Source organism: Trachypithecus francoisi, unplaced genomic scaffold (genome assembly GCF_009764315.1).
Source record: "Trachypithecus francoisi isolate TF-2019V2 unplaced genomic scaffold, Tfra_2.0 Lachesis_group0, whole genome shotgun sequence".
NCBI classification, from domain to species: domain Eukaryota; kingdom Metazoa; phylum Chordata; class Mammalia; order Primates; family Cercopithecidae; genus Trachypithecus; species Trachypithecus francoisi.
The window spans coordinates 182,360,049-182,386,207 of record NW_022681453.1 but is presented as its reverse complement, the minus strand read 5'-3'; the positions used below and the strand labels follow the sequence as shown (position 1 = coordinate 182,386,207).

At 36.7% G+C, this 26,159-nt stretch overlaps 1 protein-coding gene across 42 annotated transcripts in view; it reads left to right on the top strand.

The window, feature by feature from the left end:
* CLASP2 (cytoplasmic linker associated protein 2) overlaps nucleotides 1–26,159 on the top strand; it is a 220,561-nt gene that overhangs the window by 97,647 nt on the left and 96,755 nt on the right. For 19 of the 42 annotated variants that reach the window (XM_033212950.1, XM_033212940.1, XM_033212938.1 and 16 more), the window contains 9 exons: nucleotides 3,439–3,509; nucleotides 7,135–7,194; nucleotides 8,290–8,367; nucleotides 9,001–9,168; nucleotides 11,586–11,641; nucleotides 12,672–12,845; nucleotides 19,022–19,045; nucleotides 20,770–20,787; nucleotides 23,233–23,334. In XM_033212950.1, coding sequence (XP_033068841.1) covers nucleotides 3,439–3,509; nucleotides 7,135–7,194; nucleotides 8,290–8,367; nucleotides 9,001–9,168; nucleotides 11,586–11,641; nucleotides 12,672–12,845; nucleotides 19,022–19,045; nucleotides 20,770–20,787; nucleotides 23,233–23,334 — 751 coding nt within the window. Of the gene's footprint in view, nucleotides 1–3,438; nucleotides 3,510–7,134; nucleotides 7,195–8,289; nucleotides 8,368–9,000; nucleotides 9,169–11,585; nucleotides 11,642–12,671; nucleotides 12,846–19,021; nucleotides 19,046–20,769; nucleotides 20,788–23,232; nucleotides 23,335–23,489; nucleotides 23,517–26,159 lie in introns of all 42 variants that reach the window. The other 23 variants (XM_033212945.1, XM_033212943.1, XM_033212942.1 and 20 more) reach the window with 3 other exon arrangements.

The window sequence follows — 26,159 nt, the reverse complement described above, 5'->3', positions numbered from 1 at the left end:
TCTAGTTTTGTCAGTTTCATTTTTCTGTTTTTGATATATGTACTTTATATATGGTCAAGGTTTTGTACTATTATCTTGAAATCGTATTTTTTCCTTATATTTTGTTTTCTGTTCACTATGCTGCTTTTCTTTCCTTTTTTTTTTGTAATTTAGAAGTTCCTTATTGTCAACAATAAAACCTTTGTTATGCTCGTCTCTGCCTTTTAAAAAGTAGACATTTTATTTCATTCATGCCATTTTTTTCCCTTACCCTTTGAATTAAATTTAACAAAGATATTTTCATTTTCAGCAACTGTAATTAACTGTAGTTTTTTACTGCTTTTATTTCTGACCCACTTAGTGTTATACTCTCGCTTCCCTTTTTTTAATTGATTCTGGGTCATTCTTGTTTGGCTTTAATGTTTTCTCACTTTTCATATATATTTTTATCTTTGTATATTTTGATTTGGCTTTTCCTTGCCAATTTAGAATATGGGGACTAGAAATTTGACCGTTGAACTTCAGGTTCACTTTCCTTTTCTTTCGCAAAGTTTGTTGTTGGTATGGAGTCTCGCTCTGTCACTCGGGGGAATTCAGTGGCACCATCTCCGCTCACTGCAACCTCTCCCAGATTCAAGCTATTCTTCTGCCTCAGCCTCCCAAGTAGCTGGCATTTCAGGCCCCTACCACCACGCCTGGCTAATTTTTGTATTTTTTGTAGAGGCGGGGTTTCACTATGTTGGTCAGGCTGGTCTCAAACTCCTGACCTCATGGCTCACGCTTGTAATCCCAGCACTTTGGGAAAGCGAGGCGATCCGCCTGCCTTGGCCTTCCAAAGCGCTGGGATCACAGGCATGAGCCACCATGCCCGGCTCATTTTCTTAACTTTTTATTGTTTCCTCTAAAAATGAGACTGTTTGATTATTTTATAGCAAAACAACCACCACCACGACCAAACAACCTTTAGCAAGTTTTATAAGACAGTCCCTTTGTGTGAAGAGTTTCCTCACAGCAGGTCTAGGAGTTGATTGTCTTTCATTAATACTCTTCTTAATACAGTGAACAAGGATTTTGGACTGAAATTGGTTACCTTAAATTTATGTTAATTTTCATGGATCTTTTCTTTATTTAGTACTTCTGTCTTATTGGCTCAGATCTTTTCCTGCTGTTACTTTTGTTACACAAATTCTGAAATCCTCAATGTCATTTATCATTTTTTGAATAACTTTTTGTCTCTTTGTCTTACAGCTGTACGTAGTCTCAGGAAAAATTCCTTTAAATTCTGCTTATTTGAAAGTACCTGTTTTGTGATTCTCAGGCTTTACTCTTTATACTTTGTTTTCAAATTGCTCATTTTTCATGTTATTATACTAGCCTATCGTCTCACCAATAAAACAATAATTTTTAAATATTACCTCCTGTTTTTGTTTTATTTCCTAAGAGTACTTCCTTAGATTGCTGTACTTAATTTCTAATTCTTTTTAATTTTAGAGAAGCTTTTTTTCCCGTTGTCAACTTGTATTAATAAAGTGTGAATTGTTCTTAGTGTTTGATTGAATGCTTCATCTGTAATTGATTTGAGGTAAATTTTTACTTTCCTTTGGTACAGCTCCCCCTGAATATGATGTAGCAGTGGTTAGGTTAGTTTATCTCTCCATTCTTGCCACTGTCACGGATGTGGTTAACCCATCTTGAGGATTTCGGAGAGGTTAGAAGAAAAAGAGAGGAGTGTGGTACGTAAGACCTCCTTTATAGTTGTAGCTAGGGGATCTCCATGGGTTTTACCTCCACAGTAATGTTTGGGAAATGGGCTCTTGTGGATGCTGTAGGGAGCAGGTCCACAGAGTCCTTCCATGCTGAATTGAACAGTTGCCTAACAGGCATATCAGCACACTTTCTTGAATTATTCTCATCTTCAACAGCTTCAAGCCTATAGATGTTTCTCTCTGTAGTGGCTGAAAAAAAGTTTTTCCTTTTATTTTGGTTGAGTTAGCTGTGGCAAACACTGATGTGCCATATACACTTTCCTTCAATGAAAGACTTGTTTCCCCAATGCTAGGAGAACTGTTAGTAGACAGCCTTCAGCTGCCAGTCTCTTAAAGGATTATTTCAGCTAGAGAGCTGCCTTTCCCAAGGTCTTGCGCCTTCCCAGTATTGCCCATATCCAATAACTGATTGATGTGAAAGTATAAAGGTTTGGCCGTCTTGGACCAATTCAAGAGTATTCTGAGGGACTGTTTCAGTTCTAGAGCTTCGTAATGGCTTTGGGCAAAGATAGCCTTGGGCCATGTCACAGTTTGATTTCTTCCTCTGCCCGCTCCACTCCTGCTTCCTTCTCACGTCCACAGGTGGTAATCCCAAGGGCACTTACAAAAAATTAATATGTAATGGATGTACATATTTTGGGGGTACATGTGATATTTTAATGCATTCATATGTGTAAATGTCCAATTAGGGTAACAGGGAATTAATCACCTTAAATATTTATCTTTATGCTAGGAACATTCTAATTATTCTCTTTCAGCTATTTTGAAGTGTACAATAGATTGTTGTTAACTGTGGTCAACCTACTGATCTGTTGAACATGAGATCTTATTTGTTCTAACTCTATACCTATTAATCGGTCCCTTTTCACTCCCTCCTCCCCGCTATTCTTCCTAGCCTCTCATCATGACTAACCTATTCTCTATCTTCATGAGATCCACTTTTGTTTATCTCCCACATGAGTGAGAACATGTGATATTTGTCTTTCAAGGGTACTTCCTAATACATATCCTGCATGCTAAACTCCATCTCATAGCCTGCTTCCTAGATAACCCAGCCTGTACCTTTAGCTCAGAAGGAATACAAGAGATTTAAGGAATTAAATATGTATGCTTGTGTTAATGTCTATTATGAACTTGTTAGTGCTGGCTTCACTAAAGAAAGGTATAAGAATTAATAATAGAAGATTATGTCTTTGTGGAACTTCTACTTGAATTCTAGAGAGATATGATTCAGCCAGAATGAAGTGAAAGTTCTATTAAGACCACCATTTCAAAGTGGATTCCCAATAGTTAGGGAAATAGATTCACTTGACTACCTGCTTTGATGACGTTGCAATTATGATTTTTTACCAGCAGTAGCCGTGGTACTTCAGAAAATGTGGCCAATACATGCCCAGTCTCTTTTAGTGCTCCCTCTCCCCCAAAATTATATTGTCCTAACAGTTCTTTGTGGTTACATAGTTAACTTTTCTTTGTTAGGTCAGATTATATCCACACCTGTCCTTTTGAAACTGTATCATCATGACATTATGTTAATTTGGGAAAACTTTTCAAAACTGGTCTTAATTTCTTTCAAATCTAATACCTGGTCTTTTTGTCCTCTGTAACTAAATAGTTGAATGTAAGGCAAATAGAAGAAAGGACCACTTGAAGTGTGTAGTATTTTCAACCTTTTCTAAAACATCTTTTTCAGCATACTCATGTACCCAGACTTATACCTTTAATAACAAGCAATTGCACATCAAAATCAGTTCCCGTGAGGAGGTAAGTTTAATTTTTTTTGTTGTTGTTGTTAGTATAGCTCTGATACTGCATTGTTTAATTATTGGTCTGGTGCAAGAATTGGTCATTAATTTCTTGCCTTCCAGAAAACCATAAAAATGTTTTGTTTTGTTTTTTTTTTAATCATATCTCATGTAAGGGAAAAGGGATGAAGTGATTATTATAACCACTCACTTTTCTTATTTTATCATATTAAGCTTTGGTTTATTTGGGCTGCTGGTTGCCTTGGTTTTCAGAGAACCAGGAGTACAGAGTCAGGTCTGGGCTAGAGTCCTACAACTGCCATTGACTGTTCTACCTTAGGCAATTATTTAACTGCTCTGAACCTTAGTCCCTGCATAGGTTAGTAGAGCTAATACTGTCAACCCCATAGAACATAAGGATTAAATGAGATACATACTAGTAGAATATAGCTGGTGTTTGGAACAGAGTATGTAGCCCTATCAGGTCTTTCAGTTAGTGGCTGCCTGTGTCTCTGGTTTCTACAATTTTTAACATCACACCTGTCAACCTAAATAACAGAGAGGTTCTCTGAAAGAAAATGATACTAGTATTTATGCAGGAATGAGCATTGCAGTGGTAGTATGCATACAAAGCAAACTATGTGCATATTCAGGGAGGTAAAGGAAAACAAAGGTTTTTAAAGGAAAAATGAGGAAGATTACATAATCATTTTGAGGTAGTTATCCCGGGCTACAAGGATCAGTAACAAGGGTGATGCCAACTTGAGGCTGGACAGGCAGTTGCTGGGTAGATGTCCATGTAGAATTTTTGTTTGTTTTTTGTAAGGTTGTGATAGCCTTTGTGCAGGTTGTGTTTTTTTAGAGTCTTTTGTGATAGCTCTTGTTATCAGTCATTTATTCATGAGAACTCTCCCTTAATGGCCTTCCTCAGCTCTATTTGTCAATGTGTGTGTGTGTGTGTGTGTGTGTGTGTTGTAACACAAGTGACTTCATTTTGATTCTGACAACTTTCACACCACTATTGCCAACAATAAAGTTAGGAAAAACAAGATTTGTACATTTGATGTTTAAGAAGATTGTAAAGAACTCTACCTTTTTTAATTAGATAACTATATTTAATTAAATACTGTGTTAGGAAGAAGCTGAATAAGACATTTTTTTTTTTTTTTTTTTTTGAGACGGAGTCTCGCTCTGTCACCCAGGCTGGAGTGCAGTGGCCAGATCTCAGCTCACGGCAAGCTCCGCCTCCCGGGTTCACGCCATTCTCCTGCCTCAGCCTCCCGAGTAGCTGGGGCTACAGGCGCCGCCACCTCGCCCGGCTAGTTTTTTGTATTTTTGGTAGAGACGGGGTTTCACGGTGTTAGCCAGGATGGTCTCGATCTCCTGACCTCGTGATCCGCCCGTCTCAGCCTCCCAAAGTGCTGGGATTATAGGCTTGAGCCACCGCGCCCGGCCAGACATTGTTATTTTAAGTAGTTCAAAATTTTGACAACAGTTGTTCAGTCATCTGTCTTATGTCAGGGGTCAGCAAACAACAGCTTGCAAGTAAAATGTGGCCAACAGTCTGGTTTTGTACAGCCTACATGCTAAGGGTGTTTTTTACATTGTTAAAGGGTGATTTAAAAGGTGGGGGATGGGAGGTAAAGAATGTGAGGCAGAGACTGTATGTGGTCCACAAAGCTTAAAATATTTACTGTCCAGCCCTTTACAGAACAGTTTAACTGACCCCTGTCTGACATTGAGGAAAATGGTAGTTGGAGAAATAAAAATGTGACAGAAGACAAAATCAGAAAATGTGTCATAGAATTGCCTTAAAAATGGGGAGCAATCCATTAACTATAGGGAGAGTGAAAGCTATGCCATATGCTGCAGAGCCATCAGATAGGCCCCTGAGGCCAGAACATATGATAAATGGAAGGTTTCAGTGGGAAAAGAACCTGGTTGAAGACTGGGGAGTAGGTTGAGATCATAGTGTGGAGGGCTTTGAATGTTATGAAGAGGAATTTTGACATTATTTCATAGATAGTAGGAATCTTTGACAGTTGTAGGTTTTTGGTGAGGAGGTGATGTCCAAGGCTAATTTTTATTCCAGCTATGAAAGTGATTGAAAAGAAACAGTGAAAAGCATTGTTTAATTAGGTAGGAGTTGTTATAATTCATGGAAAAGAAAGGCAGAGTCTGAACTAGAACTATGTGGAACTGTGTTGGTAATTGAAGGAGGTTTTTTTAATTAACAAACTCAAAACATATTTCATGTGTAGAAATGAGATTTGATAATTTTGAATATAGATGAAGAAAGTGGTGTCAAGTGCTTCAGACTGTGAACTCTGGAGTCAGAATGCCAGGGTTTAAGTCCTAGCTCTATCACTTTGAGCAAGTTAATTTAACCTCCCCATTTCTCATTGCCTAATCTGTAGTATATGAGCTAAAAGAGTAGATTTGAAAGGGTACGAATTAATTCGTCGTTTTCTATGTAGTGTTTGAGTTGACATTCACTGCCTATGTGGAGACATCCATAAACTAGTTGGAACTTTGATAGCTGAAGTGACACACCAATGCTGGAGATACAGGACTAGATGTGATAATTATATCTCATAGGCAGAACTAAGAGTACAGATTATGTTGCCTCAATAAAAAGACTGTAAAAAGATAAGTGGGCAAATATTGGTACCAACCAGATGAGCATCTGTTTAAGGGAAAGTGAAAGAAAAAGTGTTAATAAAGGAAGAAATACAGGTCAAAACTGTGTCATCAAGTGCCAAGGAAGGAGAGGAGCTCAAGTATGAGACAGTTGAAGAAACTGAGAAATAGAGGACTTAGGAGAAAATGTACACAAGGTTTATGTAAAGTCATATACATACATATGTAAGGAAACAGTGTAAAAATGAAAGATCCAGATTGTTGTGGCTTTCTTGATCACCATTGTATATCTTCACTGTCAAGTGCATAGATGTTTAATAAATATTTTTAAATTAATAAATGAAACTTGTTACATTTTATTTATTTATTTTTGAGACAGGTTCTCACTCTGTTGCCCAGGCTGGAATACAGTGATGGGATCTCCACCTCCCAGGTTCAAGCGATTCTCTTGCCTCCACCTCTCAAGTAGCTGGGAGTACAGGAGTACACCACCATACCCAGCTAATTTTTGTATTTTTAATAGAGACAAGGCCTCACCATGTTGGCCAGGCTGATCTCGAACTCCTGACTTCAAGTGAACCACCCACCTCAGCCTTCCAAAGTGCTGAGATTACAGGCATGAACCACCGCACCCAGCCTTAAGTTTTATATTTGACAAACATTTTAAGTTAAAATTATGGGGAACTCTTAAAGTCTTTTTGAACTGTTTAGCATAGCAGTAATTGGATCCTGAGTAAGTTAGGTATTCACAGCTACTTGGGAGGCCGAGACAAGAGAATCACTTGAACCTTGGAGGCGGAGGTTGCAGTGAGCTAAGATTGCGCCATTGCACTCCAGCCTGGGCAACAAGAGTGAAACTCCATCTCAAAAAAAAAAAAAAAAAGAGAGAGAGATCTAAAAACATGTCTTATGCTTTAATTTAGGGGACAAAGTGTAGTAGTATAAAAGAAAGTGTTAATGTATTTCTCAGTACAACATTTAGTTATTTAACTTTTATTTTTCAGACGTTCATTTGAATTTTTAGATTTATTGTTGCAAGAGTGGCAGACTCATTCATTGGAAAGGTATGCATTCCCTCTTCCTTCCTCCCACTTCCCTCCCCATTGTCACCAGTTCGTTAAAACTTGATGGTATTGGTTTTATATTATTTCTCATTTTGCTTCAAAGGTTATTTGAACCTTTTAAAATAAAGCTTGTAAAGGTTCAAAAAGCTGTGGTGGTGTTGTGCCCCTCTTACTCATTACAACTATGAATAGTATGATTTTCTTCTTTGTTTGTGAGATGGGTAAGGGTTTCTCAAATAGAATGAGTTATATAAGATACTCCAAGTTGAGTTGGGCAAAAGTTTAAAAATATATCTCTAGTCATATGATATAAGTTTCCTAAAGTGTAATCAATCATGTAATGAATGATTTAAGATGGAAGGAGCCTCCTTTCAGAGGAAAGAGATTTTTAAGAAGAGGTATTCGTTGGGAAGTTTCTCCACACCAGCTGTTAGATGTCATTGATCAGGTATATACTGGGCGATGTCTAGTGTAACTCTGAAATGAAGGAGAGGAAAATGTGGGCAGCTGATTGGTTACTGGCTATTTGCATGGCTATATTTCTCATTAGCTTCAAGTTTGAAGCTCGGAAGATACTGTATTTACCTTGAGTATATTGCTGATTTTTCAGTTTCATGAAAATTCTTGAATTTTTAAGGCTCATTTTTTAAAAATAGAATTTGTTGTTAAAGTTTTCTTTGCATTCTTCTGTGGCAGCTACTATTCAAATTTGGTCAGGTCACAACTGATCACACTTAGCAAATCATTTCTACAGTGGTGAATTAGTGAGGAACCACACAGAAGATTCTTTTTTCTCTAATTTATTAAAAATTAAGAATTTAGGTACTATGTATTTATATACTATCTGAATTCCATATAAAAATACTTTTAGATTTATAGTAATTGTATTGTCAGAAGGAAACCATACATTAATAAAACATATGGGACAGATAATTAGAAAATCTTATGGTCTTAGATTTATTATTGTGCACGAATTAATTTTTATTTACCTCGCCTACCCATTTGTAATTAATATGTAACATATAAGCAGTAAGCACCATTTATGGTGAAACATACAGCTTTATCATAACTCTAAAAATGTATTTTATTTTATAGACATGCAGCTGTCTTGGTTGAAACTATTAAAAAGGGAATTCATGATGCTGATGCTGAGGCCAGAGTGGAGGCAAGAAAGTAAGTCGGTATAGTATATTTTTGTGACAGTTTAATCTTTTTTTAAAAAAACAAAAACAAAATGTATTGGGAGAATGAAAATATCAGAAGTGTCCAAGTGTTTTACTTGACTAGCCCTCCAGTAAAATTAAGAATGTTTTTTCTCCATTACATCTGTACTAGACATCTAACAGCCTCCTACATATTGCCACTGATGTATAATCATCAGTATTCTTTTTTTGTCATAACCTATTCACTTTCATCATGAATAAAAAGAACTGTCATTTATCGTTTGTATTGTATACCTGATATCGTTTGAGGTACTTGTTATATATTATTTTCTAATCCTTAGAATGATCCTCCAAAGATAGTGTTATCTCCATAGACGGCAACTGAAATTTGGACACTTAGGGGTTTGCCCAAGGCCACACAAACCATAAGTGGCACAGCAGGTTTTGAACTGAGATCTGCTTTTCTCAGCAGCCTTCAGTCTTTCCACTGGAACTTGTTCAATTTAGAAAGTGTTCACCTGACACATAGCAGATAATGCTGAAAACCAGTGGGCTTATCTTCATCCTTCTTGAATGTACATGTTACTGTTAATGTCTAATTATGTAAAGCTGTTACTTCATCTGCTTTTCTTTTTTTTAACAGGACATATATGGGTCTTAGAAACCACTTTCCTGGTGAAGCTGAAACATTATATAATTCCCTTGAGCCATCTTATCAGAAGAGTCTTCAAACTTATTTAAAGAGTTCTGGCAGTGTAGCATCTCTTCCACAATCAGACAGGTCCTCATCCAGCTCACAGGAAAGTCTCAAGTAAGGTCATATAAGTGATGATTACTAGTCTCTTCCTCTCCTCAACTCCCTAAAGTTTCATAAGTTGGATACTTGAATATCTGTTTGCTTTCACCTAAAGCCTTGAAAGAATGATAACTCTAATATACTTATTTATTTTGGTCTGCTGTTTCAAGAGTTAGATAGCTTGCCAGCATAATTCCTTCTCTTTGGATAAAGAGTTCTATGATTCATATTTTGCTTCAATATGTTTATGTCTGTAAAAGTCTGGGAAGCACTACATTTTTTTTAATACCACAAAAATAGTACTTATAATAAATAACCCATTTAATGGAGGAATTGTAATGGAGATTCAGAAGTTATCTTGAGAATTCTACAACACTATGTGACTGGTAAAAAAAAAAAAAAAAAACCTCTACTACTTTCCTTCCTAACCTGTGACACAGCTTAAAAATTCAGGAAATCCCTCAAGGGACAACATTATCTAGTATCTGACTTAGTTCTCTGTAACTCCATTCTCATCTTGATGTTGACTACCTCAAATCCTTACTGCTTTAGCAACCGTAACCCTGTTTTCTGTCTCTCTGGCCCTGTGAGATTGCTGAAATTACTGATGCCTTCTCTACTTCCTAGCACTGGCCCTGTCCATCTTCGTAACCTCTTGCCATGTGCCATGTATCTGCAGATTTCCCCTAGGGAAGAGCAGCTCAGAGAATGTCAGCCTAATTAGGCCGGGCATGGTAGCTCATACCTGTAATCCCAGCACTTTGGGAGGCCAAGGTGAGCGGATCACCTGAGGTCGGGAGTTCAAGACCAGCCTGGCCAACATGGGGAAACCCCATCTCTACTAAAAATTAGCCAGACATGGTGGCGGGTGCCTATAATCCCAGCTACTCAGGAGGCTGAGGCAGGAGAATCGCTTGCACCTGGGAGGCGGAGGTTGCAGTGAGCTGAGATCGTACCACTACACTCCAGCCTAGGCAACAGAGCAAGACTCTTGTCTCCAAAATTCCTCTCTGTAATTTTTTTTCTTTTTGGGATCTTGACCCCCACAAAGATTGCTGATTGCCTTGGCAACTCTGATGCAGAACTGGGACCAGGGTGAGGCAAGGGGGCACCTAGGGTACAGAATTTAAGCAGGCACTCACTGGGTCATTCAAATACTGTACTAAAGTTCAGTTTCTTGTAGGTTTTCAGAATAAAAGCAGATACGATCTGATTTCAAAAATAATTATTGTAGGAATAATGACCTATCTAAACTTTTATTTAAATTTCGGTTTAAACTTCTGTTTAAATTTGTGATAAGTTCGTCATCTGAAATGAGCTGTCTTTGTTGCTTTTGTTCTCTTTTTATTAACTATGCTCAAACTTTAAAGTATACATGAATCACCTGAAGATCTTGTTAAAATCTGGAATCTGATTCAATAATTTTGGGGTGGGGCCTGAGATTTTTCATTTTTTGCAAGCTCCTAGGTGATGCTAAATGCTGTTTGTTCATGGACCATATTTTGAGTACAAAGGATCTAAAGGAAGATATTTTATGTTGCTCTAATATAATATTTTTAAACATAAACAACTTTAGATTCTGTGAACCTTAAAGTGATCTGTCTCAATTTAAGAGAACAACAATTTTAGGAGACACTTATAAAAATAATGTAATGTTAGCGTAAACATTACACGGACGTTACAACCTTACAACTTAGGTGAGAGAGGCTTTGGTTATGCTGAGTTGCCTATGTGCTAATGATAACACTACCCCTTTCTTCTTTTAAGTAAAATATCTCAGGATACAAGTGAATAATAATAGTACTGTTATCGAGTTCTCTTTGGTGGTCACCATGATGTGTGTTGAGGAGCAGAGTGAACAAAGGCAACCTGATCTCTATTTCTGTAGAGTTTACAGTCTTTATTCACTGCCAGTATTTTATTTTTGCTTCATAACTAATTGAGACACCATTGATATATGATGATTGGGAGGAAGAACTGTTCTAATGCGGTTTGTAAAAGGAGAGTTAAAATTAGAAGTACCAACTAGGCATGATGGTTCACACATATAATTCCAGCACTTTGGGAGGCTGAGGTAGGAGGATCACACTTGAGCCCAGGAGTTTGAGACCAGCCTGGGAAACATAGGGAAACCCAATCTCTGTTAAAAATTTAAAAATTAGCCATGCTTGGTGGCATGCACCTGCAGTCCCAGTAAACTTGAGAGGTTGAAGTGGGATGATCACTTGAGTCGGGGAGGTCAAGACTGCAGTGAGCCATGATTGTGGCACTACACTTTAGCCTGGGTGACACAGCAAGGCTTTGTCTCAGAAAAATAAAAACAAAAAAGAAATACTTCTCAACTTTCCACAAAATTCAGTAGTATTTTATTGGTTTTTATCAGAGGAATGTTAAATTGTCTTCTTACTAAAAGCATTTTTTATACCTTGCAGTCGCCCTTTTTCTTCCAAATGGTCTACAGCAAATCCATCAACTGTGGCTGGAAGAGGTAATTTTCTCTTTAAGTAAGAGTTATAACCTATTTTATCTTTAAAACAGTAGCCTTCAAACTCTTTTGATCTGCTCCATAGTGAGAAGATCATTTTACATGGTAACCCGGTACCACACATAATGCACTTTACCTGTATATGTATACATGTATACATACATAATATAACCCAAAGTTCCAGGAAGCCATGCTTTCTCTTACTTGTGATGCACTCTGCTTTCAGTTGTTTCATTTCTTCATAATGGCTTCTCATGATGCACTCAGTTGATTTTACAACTTATTAATAGGTCATAACTCACAGTTTGTAAAACTCCTGACCCGACTGCCCAACATGGGAAAACCCCATCTCTACTAAAAATACAACAATTAGCCGGGCATGGTGGCACATGCCCATAATCCCAGCTACTCAGGAGGCTGAGGCAGGAGAATCACTTGAACCCAGGAGATGGAGGTTGCAGTGAGTCGAGATCACACCACTGCACTCCAGCCTGGATGACAGAGCAAGACTCCATCTCAAAAAATAAATAAATAAATAAAAATAAAAAACTGAAAATCTAAAGACCAGAAATTGAATGACTTAATTTGCATTTCCATGGAGTGGCAGAACCTACATTAATTTTTTAATATCTCTATTCCTGGACTAGTTTTTCTTGTATTTTTCTTATAGTAAAAAATGTTACTGCTGCCTTCTTTTTATCTTGTACAGTGCTTCCTTTGCATAAATCAGTCCTAAACATAATCTCTTCATCTGCAAGACAGTCCTGTGAATTTTATAGTCAGAATGTTACCATTTTTCCCATTTTAAAGGAGAGGAATAAGGCAGAGAAATATTGAGAAAATTGCTGAAGACTTAGTTGTGATTGAAACTGAGGCATTCTGACTTTAAAATACTTAATAGTACTGTCCATTTGGCCACTGCCTTTTTGTTGACCATTTGTCTTCAGATTAACTCACGATGGTCGGGTTTATATAATTTTCATGTTTTCAGTGATTTAAATGATACAGGTTACCTTTGCTTTGTCTTTCATAGTATCAGCAGGCAGCAGCAAAGCCAGTTCCCTTCCAGGAAGTCTGCAGCGTTCACGAAGTGACATTGATGTGAATGCTGCTGCTGGTGCCAAAGCACATCATGCTGCTGGACAGTCTGTGCGAAACGGGCGCTTAGGTGCAGGTGCCCTGAATCCAGGTTCCTATGCATCACTAGGTAAGACAACTGATTATGGAAAATTGTACCATGTTCTCTCCCTGATCTCTGTGAAGACAAGTTCATATACCTTAATCATTTCTATTCATTCTTGTTATTTAAGGATAGTCCATATGTTTAAATATAATTCTGTATTGGAGACATGCTTCTGAGGAGTCTGAACTGCCTTGTTTCTCCTTTTCCCTTGTCCTCATCATCATCTTGATCAAAGCAACAATTCTTGAGTCCATGATTGCCTGTAGAGTTTTCATAACTGCACTTCTACCACATCTAGCCACTAGTTTCTAAGGGGGTTTGGGAAGGGAATTGGCCTTGTATCTAGCTTTCTTGTTTTCTTTCTCCTACTTCTGTTCTCTTATCAAGAATGTGAAGCCTTTTGGAGATCTGGGAGAACGGCAAAGCTCTGCTCTGTCTAACCAAGCCCTAAACATATATTCCAAAACTCTATTCAGTTTGTTTTTTTCATGTTTTTATGTCCATCAAATTAAAAAGTTGAGGTTGGTTATCCGTATTGCATATCTCTTCATGCTTCATTTTTTTCTTTTGGGTAGTACTGGTGGAACACTAAGCAAGCAAATTGCCTCAACACAATACAGGTTGAGCATACCTAATCTAAAAAATCTGAAATCGGAAATGCTCCAAAATCTGAAACTTTTTGAGCACCAACATGGCACTCAAAGGTATTTCGAACCAAGGCAGGTAGATCACCTGAGATCAGGAGTTCGTGACCAGCCTGTCCAATGTGGCGAAACCCTATCTCTACTAAAAACGCAAAAATTAGCTGGACATGGTGGCTCATGCCTGTAATCCCAGCTACTTAGGAGGCTGAGGCAGGAGAATCACTTGGACCCGGGAGGTGGAGGTTGCAGTGAGCCAAAATCGTGCCATGTACCTCCAGCCTGGGTGACAGAGTGAAACTCCATCAAAAAAAAAAAAAAGGTATTTCGGATTTTGGATTTTTTAATTAGCGATGCTTAGGGATACTCAATCAGTTAAGTATGAATGCACATATTTCAAAATCTGAAATCTAAAATGGTTTTGGCCCCAAACATTTTAAATAAGGAGGACTCTTATAGATTAAGGTTTCTTATAGGTTAAGAAATGCAGAGAATTGGCCGGGCGCGGTGGCTCAAGCCTGTAATCCCAGCACTTTGGGAGGCCGAGACGGGTGGATCACGAGGTCAGGAGATCGAGACCATCCTGGCTAACACGGTGAAACCCCGTCTCTACTAAAAAAAAATACAAAAAAAATCTAGCCGGGCAAAGTGGCGGGCGCCTGTAGTCCCAGCTACTCGGGAGGCTGAGGCAGGAGAATGGCGTGAACCCGGGAGGCAGAGCTTGCAGTGAGCTGAGATCCGGCCACTGCACTCCAGCCCGGGAGACAGAGCGAGACTCCGTCTCAAAAAAAAAAAAAAAAAAGAAATGCAGAGAATTTAGGTATGAATATAGTACATGATAAAGTTGGCACAGCTGCATTCAGAACCGTGGAAAGGAGTAGATTATTCAGTAAATTGCGTTTAGACACATGGTTTACAATCTAGTATAAAATTAAGTTAGAACCATGTTACACATCATATAGAATTATATTCTAGATGATAAAAACATTAAAAACATAAAGCAACTTGATGAAAACATAATAGGTGAGTATTCCTCAAATCTCAGGTTGACACAGGAATTCCTATACATAAAAGCAAATAAGTCATGAAGGACAAAAATCTCTTGAATTTAAATCTAAAGTATGAAAATAAGAAATCTTAAGGAAAAACTAAAAGAGAAAAATATTTTGCCATATACTAGTAAAAAAGTTAAAATGTTGAGAAATTTTTCAAGTCCGTTAAAAACAGATGAACTCTATATATCAAGAAAAGCATGTATCAGAATTGCCAACAAATACCAGAATAAATGTTGAACCTTAGCTGTAATCAAACAAATGCAAATGGATAGACCTATAACTATAATAAGAAAGTTAAGGGTAGTGCCTACTGTTTTCAAGAGTGTGGTAAAAAGGGCCTCATCAGGCAACACTGATGTGAATTAGTGATGGGACACTTTTTCTGAGTTCCAATTTTGGAATTCCATGAAGCATTTTTAAATCAGAATTTTTGCCCCAGTAATTCAATGTTTACGTTTTTAAAAAGAATGTTCATGTTTTTAATGACGTTATTAGCATCAACCTTAATGTGTAACAGAGGGGATAGTTGAGTTATATTGTATCCTTATATATGCTGTGCAGCCATTAACAAGTCATATTTTCAACAAAGATTGAATTATGCAGGTTACCAAATACTATGTAGTAATTTCATCATTTTGTGTAAAATTATACATAGAAGAAGGACTGACGTGATATATTACAAAGGTGTTAACGGGGTTGATTACTGCTTTTAATTTTCAGAAAACTTTTTGTTTCAAAGCATTACATTGCCAAGAATGCAAGGTTATTTCAGTATGTGAAGACCAGTCAACATATGTACCATATTAATAGAAGAAAGGACAAAAACGTCATGATCATCTCAGTACCAGCAGAAAAAGCATTTGACAAAATTAAACACCCTTTCATAATAAACATACTCAATAAACTAGGAACAGAAGTCATTTTTCTCAACCTGATAAAGAGCATCTTTGAAAAATCCACAGCTAACATCCTACTTGATGATTAAAAAACTGGATATTTTTCCCTAAGATCAGTAACAAGACAAGAATGTCCACTCTTGGCTCTATTTAACATTACCTTGGAGTAATGTTAAATTGGAGGTACTAGCCAGGGCAGTTAAGCAAGAAAAGAGATTGAAGGTATCCAAATTGGAAAGGAAGAACAAACCATCTCTCTTTGCAGAAAACACAGTCTTGTGTTTAGAAAATCCTAAGGAATCCACTATATATATATGTGTGTGTGTGTGTGCGTATATATATATATATGAGCAAAACACATTACATTGAATATTATTTTTACAAGAAGAAAAGTACTGTATTTAAAGTGTTTTAATGTGCACTAGAAAGCCAATTTGGAACACTATTTTTTTGCGAGAACCTATTGTTGTTCTTTAAGGTTTGAATTCCATATTTCATTGTGAAAAGGAGAAATGCCACTACTTTTTTCTTTTCTTCATCTGACCCAGGTTCCCACTCAGGGACAATCAGATACCTGCCTGTGGCTTTTTCAGGGGTTGGATAAAGGATGTTCTCCTTTTCCCTCCTTCCCTTTCTCCCTTTACCCCACCCTACCCGCTGTGTCTCATGTACCCTTCTTACACACATAAGACTGATATAAACTCTGTTTTCTTCTACTTTGAGCCTCACTTATTATGGCTATACATATATGGATTAGAGGGAGTGTTCTATTAGTTTTCAACACACACTTACTTGAGCACTTAGTTTTTGCTAGGTACCAGGGATCCAGAGGTATATGCTTCTATACTGAATCTCTCAGTCTATTGGTAGGCTGCTGAAGGAGGAGCAGCTAAAAGTTTGTTGCGTTTTATGCATTTTGAGTTTGAGGTCCCTATGAGACTTCAAACTGGAAGTTTTCAGTGGACCCTTGGTATACAGTAGTATATAGAACTTGGCAGAGAGACCGGCACAGTAACTCAACACCTGTAAACCAGCACTTTAGGAGGTAGAGGCGGGTGGATTGCTTGAGCTCAGGAATTCGAGACCAGCCTGGGCAACATGGCAAAACCACCCCTCTACCAAAGCAAAAAATTAACCAGGTGTGGTAGCACGTGCCTGTGGGCCCATCTACTAGGAAAGCTGAGGTGAGAGGATTGCTGGAGCCTGGGAAGTCGAGGCTGCAGCAAGCCGTGATCACACCAGTGCACTCCAGCCTGGTTAACAGAGTGAGACCTTTTCACATTCTCCAAAAAAAAGAAAAAAAGAAAAGACAACAACAACTTAGCAGAGATCTGTGCTGATGATTAGATTAGATTTGGAAGTCATTAGATCATTTTACTTACTGTAATCAATATTAAACTCAGAGCATTCCTTCTTAAAGCAGTTGCTACTGGTTTTTGTTCTCTCTAAAGTACTGAAGTTTTTGGCAGCAGGGATATCATAAGTGTTTTGAAGTTCACCCTTTAACTTCAGCCTAAAGGGGAAGCTTGGTGGTAGGAAACAGGAATTTAAGTTAAGGTAAACTTGATGTATGAGTGCATATTTATGAATATTTATTCTAGCAATTGAGTTTGTGGAATTGCTTGAGTGGAAAAGAAAATATAATTTCAATGAGGGCATATGAACAGAAGTCAGATTTTAGTTGGTTGATTGAGAAGTTAGAAAGAGAATCTGTACAAGTTACTGTTATGCCTGATGGTCGAGAAAAGGGGTGAAAGAATGGTAAGAATTATCTGTGGTTGAAAGAACTTATCGTCTTACAAGATTGGAGAAGTGAATTATGTTTGTATCCTAAGGTGGCAAGTCAGTAGAGATGGAAAAGTTAGAAGTGTAAGGATGAAGGGAGATAATTAAGAGCTAAGTTGCTGTGGAAGGTGTGAGGAATGGGATATGGAGCATAGTCTGGGAGTTAGTCTTGAATGTGGAAGTGTCAGCCATTTCACTGATGTAGAAGGGAAGGAAGTGGAAGAGGTAGTAGATATCAGATATGATATTTTAGAAAGTTGGACATTAAGAAGAGTATGATTGGGGAGGTTGTTGTGACTTTCTGCCTGAAGATTCAGTCAGGATCATGTGCTAACAGGTGACTTGAAGTTTAGCCATTTGGGGGGAGTAGACACAAGAGGTGGGGCACTCGTGGCTGACATTTATTAGAGCAAAAGGATTTATTAGAGCAAAGAAAAAGACCTGTGAGATAGTCTGAAGGAGTCTAGACACAGGCTTTCAAAGTTTGTCTCCCAGAGATAGGGTTGAGGGGCTACTCCTTCCTCAAGCAATGAAATAGAGCGATGCAGGCAGGGCACAGTGGCTCACACATGTAATCCTAGCACCTTGGGAGGCCTAGGCGGGCAGATCACTTGAGGTCAGGAGTTTGAGATCAGCCTGGCAAACATGGTGAAACCTCATCTCTACTAAAAATACGAAAGTTGACCAGACGTGGTGGCGGGTGCCTCTAGTCCCAGCTACTCGGGAGGCTGAGGCGCAAGAATCGCTCGAACCTGGGAGGTGGAGGCTGCAGTTCTAGTTGAGATTACGCCATTGCACTCCAACCTGGGTGACAGAGCGAGACTCTATTAAAAAAGAAAAGAAATACAGCAATGCAACATGTTCGCAGTGTTTCTGCCCAAGGAAGCTCACTTAAGATTCACGCTGGGGGTCAGTAGGGGATTGGGAGTAGTCACATAAGGCACTCTGCTTGCACAACCAGCCACAACTACCAGAATCCCAGACTCCCAAAAAGAAAGGAGGTATTCACCATAAATCACACTGTTTGCAAAAACAGCTTAGGCAAACCGTAGCAGAGTTCTGTGTCCCCACAACTCGCGCACACACACTTAAAATAACCTTATTAATATAGGGAGGATCCAAAATGATTACCAGAGGCCAGCCCCACAAGCGTACACTTCTTAGGAACAATATCAGTCCTGCTATGTTAAATCCTTTTAGCATGGGCACTAAACACCAAGTCAGATATTTATCCCAGTTTCTAGTATTGCCAGTATGCATGACTTCATGATTGTGTAGTTTTCTCTATGGGGCATCTCAAGTAATAGAATAGAGAAAGTGAGTTAGATTCATTCAGATGTGAAATTTTGTAGGGGCTGAAAGTTCTAAGAAAGGATGTGGGTGGGGAAGCACAAGGTAGTAAACAGAGGCTAATGATGAGAGGGCCTAAGTGTGGAATTTGGGGGTATATTATAGACAAGAGAGAAAAGAAACAAGGCCATGTGACTGGATGGGAAAAACTCAGACTAGAGCAGGGAATTGGCATGACGGCAAAGTCCAAGGCTAGGACATGGACCTCACTAACTAACTTTTCTCTTTTTAGGCTAGTGAAAGTAAGACTCATTATCAACTTTTAAAAAATTATCTACTTAGTACATTAGGTGAAGTCTTGATCTCACATCTTGTTTAATTTCCTAGTCTGTTTTAGTTGAAAACAAGCTTGATATATATGTCTGTGCTATGAATTCTGTCTTCTTAAAGAAAATGTTTTCTAGGAATTATAAAAATCATTTCTTCTAATATACTAAGTTTTCCTCTGTTCCTTGCTTGCACTTTCATCAAAGAGGATACTTCTGACAAGCTGGATGGTAAGAACTTCCTTTCCTAATTCTACTAAAGATTTTTATGGAACCTGGATTCTATATAATATCCTTGTTCATTCTTGTCTTATTTTCTGAAAATATATTATTAATACTTATTTAGTGATAACATTAATGTAAAAATGGCTACATAATTCTCTGAATAAATTTGGGGTTATATCCCAGTCTACTCAGATACTAGGTTAACTATTTTGTTTTAACTTAATTACCTTAAAATGTTTTCCCGAGCTCTTAGAAGTACGCCTCTGAATATTCTCGATTTGTTAAGTCTTCGTAAAAAATATTGGATTCAGAAGAATGGAAAGAAATCTCCTAAGTCATTTCATTCACCTCTTTAGTCTACTAACTGATACGACAAATGACATATTTCATAAGTTCATGATTGTTTTTGAAAATGAAACGCAAGTTACAGAGGCTGACTTTTTAAGAGGGCGTTGTAAACTAACATTTAGTCAAAATTGAACTTTAAACTTTGCCCTTTTAATTTCAATATTCAGTTGATTACAGTTTATCTGTAATGGCTTAGTTCAGTAACAACCCTGTATGATATTTTTTGTCTGATACTAGATAGTATGTTATCCACACTTTCCCTTCACTGCAGCAGATACCATAATGTTACCTATGAGCTTGACCTTTTTTAAATAACTGAAGATACTAAATCTGTATGCCACATTATGAGATCTAAGAAAAACAGAGACACTATATATTTTTCTGTAAATTATTATGTAAATGGAAAATTGATCTAATGTATCTTCTGTTTTAATGAGATATAACATTTATTAAACCTTGGGTTAGGTACATGACTGCTAGTTATATTAGTCTCTGCTTTTCTATATTATTATAATAAAATATTGAATGAAATGATAACCCATCAAGAGTTGGTTTCTATGTATCAAACCTATTAGACATCCTAATATTGATATTCTGAATCTTTTAAAAACACTTTTATCACTTTCCTGTTCAAAATATTTTCCTGTTTGGGTAGGAAATATCAGTCTATTTAAGGAGTCACTTCTGTTATATGATGTGATACTCTTACTGATGTTCAGTCCTATGTTTAAAAAAAATACACAGACATGTATATTATTGCCCTTTAGTAGTGAGTGATGATGTTTGTACTTAGTCATTTTTTATAGATTTCATCGACATCTTAAGGAGTGCACATAAATGTTGAATAAATAGCTAATGAATTGGATTGATAGATTTTTGCTTTGTAGATGCTTTGATGAAAATGAACAAATGAGGCCTAGGTCATAGATTTTATTCCTATGTTTCTTAGTTAGCTTTTTCTGATTTCTTTATGGGCTACCTTTTAAAAATGCAGAGAAAACATTTCTACCCTGGAAAGAGCTATAAAATTTCATTTTCAAAGAGTAATTACAGAGTTACATATTTTGAAGGATTAATTTCTCTAATTTTTTATACCATTTCAAATTTTAAGAATGAAATATAGCAGACAAAAAATGTTTCCTATAGATTTTTGTTATTTTCGTTTGTCTAGTTTCAGCCTTTTTCTGTGTGCTGTGAATCATTGGATTTCCTCAAATTTTGTTTTTCCCAAAATGAACCTTCCCACAGTTAATTTAAGGCTGTCAAAAAGTTACGTTTTGCTTTTACCCTTTCATTATAGTGTTGGGTGGGGATTGTGAGGCAGGTCTTAATATCAACATTGGCAGAATTTGTTGAAATACTGTTTTATTTTTCTTATTTAGGAACAGCATCTGAAGATGGTAAGAATTATATATTTTGTTAGTAACACAAATACATCTACATTACTATTTGCATTGGTAGGAATTAAATATTAAAACTAAAATAGGCTAATTTCTTTGCAAGTCTTTATAATTTGCCAGTGGTAGTAAGTTCTACATTTTATATTTGATTGTCTTAGTAATGTGTGGATCTTTTTTTTTTTTTTTTGATTCTTCATCCTGCTAGTTTGCCTTGTACTTTAGATCATCTCATGCTGGAAAAACATAATTGCTTAACATGTTTAATAATACATAGTATAATGTAAGCATATAATTCATTTTTTATAGTAGTGCCATTAATGCTTTTCTTATATGTTTGTGGTTTTTTTTATTTATGCCAATTCATTTATACTTTGAGAGATCATGCACCATTGCTTTATCATTGAAGTTTTAAATGCATTTACTTAGTCTGCTTTTAAAATATGTCTTCTACTTTTGAATCAGTAAGTGGGGAATTGGTCACAGATTCAAATTGAATTACACCAGAATTGCTACACATATCTTACTGAGTCAGTTCATCTTAAAAATCATTTTTATAGTTTTGAGTTTGTAGAAAGGAATTTAGTGTTTATGTTCACTCTACCTGAAATCTGTCTTTTTAAAACCTCTGATTCAAAATATAACTTTTCCTCTAAGTGTTATGTGGATGACTATTTTTTGCGATACAAAACTAAGTAGGATAAAAAAAGTTATTTGGTCTCATGTTTACTCTGATATATTTAAAATAATTTTGTATTTTAAGTTTTAAATTGGAATACTCTATAAAAATATGATCTCTGGCCAGGCGTAGGGGTTCACACCTGAAATCCCAGCACTTTAGGAGGCTGAGGTAGGAGGAGTGCTTGAGCCTAGGAGTTTGAGACCAACTTGGGCAACATAGTGAGAACCCATCTCTACAAAAAATTTTAAATTTAGCTGGGTGTGGTGGCACGCTTCTATAGTCCCAGCTATGCTGGAGGCTTAGGTGGGAGGACCACTTGAGCCTGGGAGGTCGAGGCTTCAGTGAGCCATGATCATGCCACCGCACTCCAGCCTGGGCAGCAGAACAAGACTGTGTATCAAGAAATAAATAAATAAAAATAAAAACATGATTTCTGGCACTGTGGAATTGTAATTTCAAATGTTAATATCAAAATAATTAATGTTCTCATTTCTTTGTTATATACAGTGTAGATAAATTCTCCATTTCAAAAATAATAATTTGGTCATTTTGTTTTACTTTTTAGTCAAGAGAACTTTGTGTCCTGCTCAAAATAGACTGTAAAAGGGTGAGAGGCCTGAACTACAGGCTCATTAGGGGCCTTGAAGTTGATAGTATGCTGGTATTCTACCAATTAAACTTACGGTTTTGATTCTGTTTTATTCCTAGTTCTTACTCTCTTATCTTTTCTCACTCATTTCTTAATTTTATGATATCTCCTTATTCTTTAAGGAGTTTTTATTCTTATTATTTAGTATGTTTTTTCCTAATTAATATGGTCATATTGGGCTAGCCAGTATTTCACCTATACCCTACAAGTTGTATCTTTTAATTTTAACTAAAAGTAGTTCTGAGCCCTTCTTTTTGAATGACAACCTTATTGGTTCTGATTTGATAGTAGTTGAGACTGTTGCTTAAGAACACCAAAGTACCCTCCAATAATATATTCTGTCCTCACTTATTTTTATTAACTGCAGCTAACTTAAGCACTTGACAAACATGTTTCTTGTGGTTAAAGAGCCCTAGAAATAGAGTGAGGATGTTTGTGGCCTAGTTTTGTGGAGGAGAATGAGGCAGTGGTAGAGTAGAAAGGAGCAATTTGGGAGGTATGAAAAGAAATATATTGAGAAAAATACCAACTCTTATGTGATATGTATTTCCTCAAATCATTTTCTAACTGAAATGGTTGATTGGAGGAAGAGAGCAGTGAACATGTCCATATACATGTGTAGTAATCTGATATAAAGAGATTAAATCTTTTGCCTAATTATATCTCTTCCTTCAGATCCATTTAGAAGTACATTTTCAGTCAAAAGGATGGTTTGAATTGTTCCTAAGATTAGGCTTATATTTAAAACTGTAGGGTTGACTTGAGAATAATCTAAACTTCATGGAAACTGAAATTTCAGAATTGCAACTACCAATTGAGAAACAAGTGACATGCCTATGGTAATTATCTTAATGATAATTACTGGACTAATAAATAAACTAAGAATGTAAATCTTTTAGTTTGATTCTTCTTATCCTTGAAGGAAAGTTAGCTTATTGTATAATACGTAAAAACGAAATACTGTTTATAAAATTTTTAAGAGAAATAGAACCCGTAATTGATGATTACGTTATTACAGAATTTGGCAATACCTAAAAATAGTGAGATTTTTCTCCCCTCATTATTAAACATTATTATAGAAAAATGTTTTTAATTATGTAATTATTTTATTTCTCAGGCCGGGTGAGAGCAAAACTTTCAGCACCGCTTGCTGGCATGGGAAATGCCAAGACAGATTCTAGAGGAAGAAGTCGAACAAAAATGGTGTCTCAATCACAGCGTATGTATTGCTTATCAGCCCTCCTATATTTGTCACTATGTTAGGATAAGTGTGTTGCTTGTATATTACTGTGTTAGACGATTGACCAGTGGATAGAGACAAAGCTAATTTTAAAAAAGACAAGCCACATACTGAGTTCTTGTTCTGTGCTTTAGGTTCATCATCACCTGACAAAAATGAAGGTATTTTTTTTCAATGTTTTGGATCAGTTGTTGTGCATGTATTGGAATTTTTTGAGTGGGTGTTGTCTTGTCTTTGGTGTGTTATTAGGGCTGCATCATTGATATCTGCCACTTAGAAAGAAAAACTTCATCTGCCTTACAAACTTTTGCATGGAGATATTTTAAATAGCACAAATCCTTAGCATTAAGGTGTTCACATTCTACTCAGACGCTAATGTAGAAAATTGTGCTTTTTAGAGACAAAATAATTGCCATATATTAGCATCAAAATATGGTTATATCTTAGGTAACATTATTCAAGGACAGATACATGGTATCTTATTTTCCCCAAAATCTATTAGATTATCTATTTTTGGTTAGCATTTTTGGCAGGTATATGCTAATTTATAGAGAGGAAACGTAATTTGAAATGACCAATTCGGTTGCATTCATGTTAAATTTAAGATTTATATTTTTGCTCTTTCACTGGAAGCTGAGTTTGTCATTAGCGCGATTATTAAAAAGCACACTTTTGAGGTCTAGCTAAAATTAATCATTTATTTCTATGTTTCAGAATAGTAAACATATATTTATGGCATTTTTTAAAACTATTTATTTATTTATTTATGAGAGATGGGGTCTTACTCTGTTGCCCAGGCTGGAATAGAGCAGTGTGATAATAGCTCATTGCAGCTTCCAATTCCTGGGCTCCCACCTTTGCCTCTTGAGTGGCTGGTGCCACAGGCTTGCGCCACTATGCCTGGCTAATTGTTTGTTTGTTTTAAGAGATGGGGTCTTGCTGTGTTGCCCAAACTGGTCTTGTTCTTCTGGCCTCAAGCAATCCTCCCACCTCGGCCTCCCAGAGTGCTGGGATTACAGGTGTGAGCCACCATGCCTGGCCTCATTTATGGCATTATTAATTTAAAATCATTTGTTCCTCTTCCTTCTTTACCAAGAGATTTTCCTTAGTGCTTCCCTCTAAAACCATGACAGTTTTCTAGGGAAGTAATTGTGGGAGTTATTCATGTGCTTCAGTATTTGTTTTTCTTTTTTTGAGACAGGATCTCACTCTTGTCACCCAGGCTATAATAGTGCAGTGGCACAATCATTGCCCACTGCAAGCCAGGAACTCCAGGGCTCAAGGGATCCTCCTACCTCAGCCTCTCAAGCGGCTGGGACTACAGGTGCATGCCACCACTCCCGGCTAATTTTTTTTTATAGAAGTGGGTTCCCACTGTGTTGCCCAGGCTAGTGTCAAACTCCTGGGCTCAAACCGTGTTCCTGCCTCTGCCTGCCAAAATGCTGGGATTATAGGTGTGAGCCACTGCACCCAGCCTTCTTGGCTATTTTTGAAAGAAATAAATGTAACTATTTTCTACCATTGTTTAGGTGATTTATTAGAATATGGATATCCTATTTGTTTGTTTTTAACCTGATTCCTGAATCTTGAAATCGGGAAAGAGAATGGGGCATTGAAGGGCAGGATAGTGATTACACAAGTCTTACCAACCAGATCCTTCTCTTTTTCCAAAATCAGAAAATCCAGGCAGAATAATGATTGGAGCACTCAAGAAGAGTCCTAAAAATAAGTGGAAGTAAATTGGTTTGCAACTTGAAGGTTATTTATGAATAGATGAATAGGAAAACTTTTATCTCAACTAAATCAGTAGATCATATCATGTTCTTCCCTGATCTTGTATATTTTTAGAGCAACTTAATCTTTAGCAGTGTAGCATAGTAGTTAGAAGATGTGTTCTTCCATATGTGCTGCCCAGACCAGTATTAGCATCATCTAGGAGCTAGTCAGAAATACACAATCTCATATGCCGTTGCAGATCTACTGAATCCAGTCTTTAACAAGATCATCAAGTGATTTGTATCACAGTTACGTTTGAGAAGTACATACTGGTTTAGATCATGGACACTGGAGTCTGCCCAGGATTGAATACTGGCTCTTTGAGGTTATTTGAAGTTACTGTACTTCTATAATTTCATCTGTAAAATGAAGAGGATAATAGCATCTACATAGGATTGTTGTGAGGATTAAATGATGTAGCGTATTTAATATACATAAAATATTGCTTAGCTTTGAATAAGCACTATATATGTTAGCTAATAAAATTGTCATTATTTTTTAATTTTTTAAAATTTAAAAAAATTTTAAATACTACAGATGATCCTTATTATTATTCTTAATCAAATGTCAACTGAATTTTAGACTGCTTTTGTGTACTTCTGTACCTTGTTATTCTTAGTGCCTTCAGTAAACAGATAAATAAATAATGAAATTAGGAAAATTAAAGCATAAAGATAACAACCAGGAATTTCCGTGTCCATTGTCTAAGGATAAAAATTAATTGTGAGATATTCTTTTCTGAAACAATACTGAGGTTGATGTCAGGGTAAAGAGTCCAAGGGCTTTTTTTTTTTTTGCTTTTTTAAAAATACTTAAGAGACCTTTTCATGTACATTGTAAGTAAAGATCACTTCACTAGAAAATAGAATAATTTTTTGCATTTGGCTTTTCACTTTGAAACCCGTTCCATAATCCTCCACATCTTCTCCTAAATTGTGAAAACACAATAATTGGCTTTCTCAGACTAAATAGGACTTTAAGATTAGAAGACTTTCCCTCTGTAAAATCATTTGGGTTTTATATTGGAG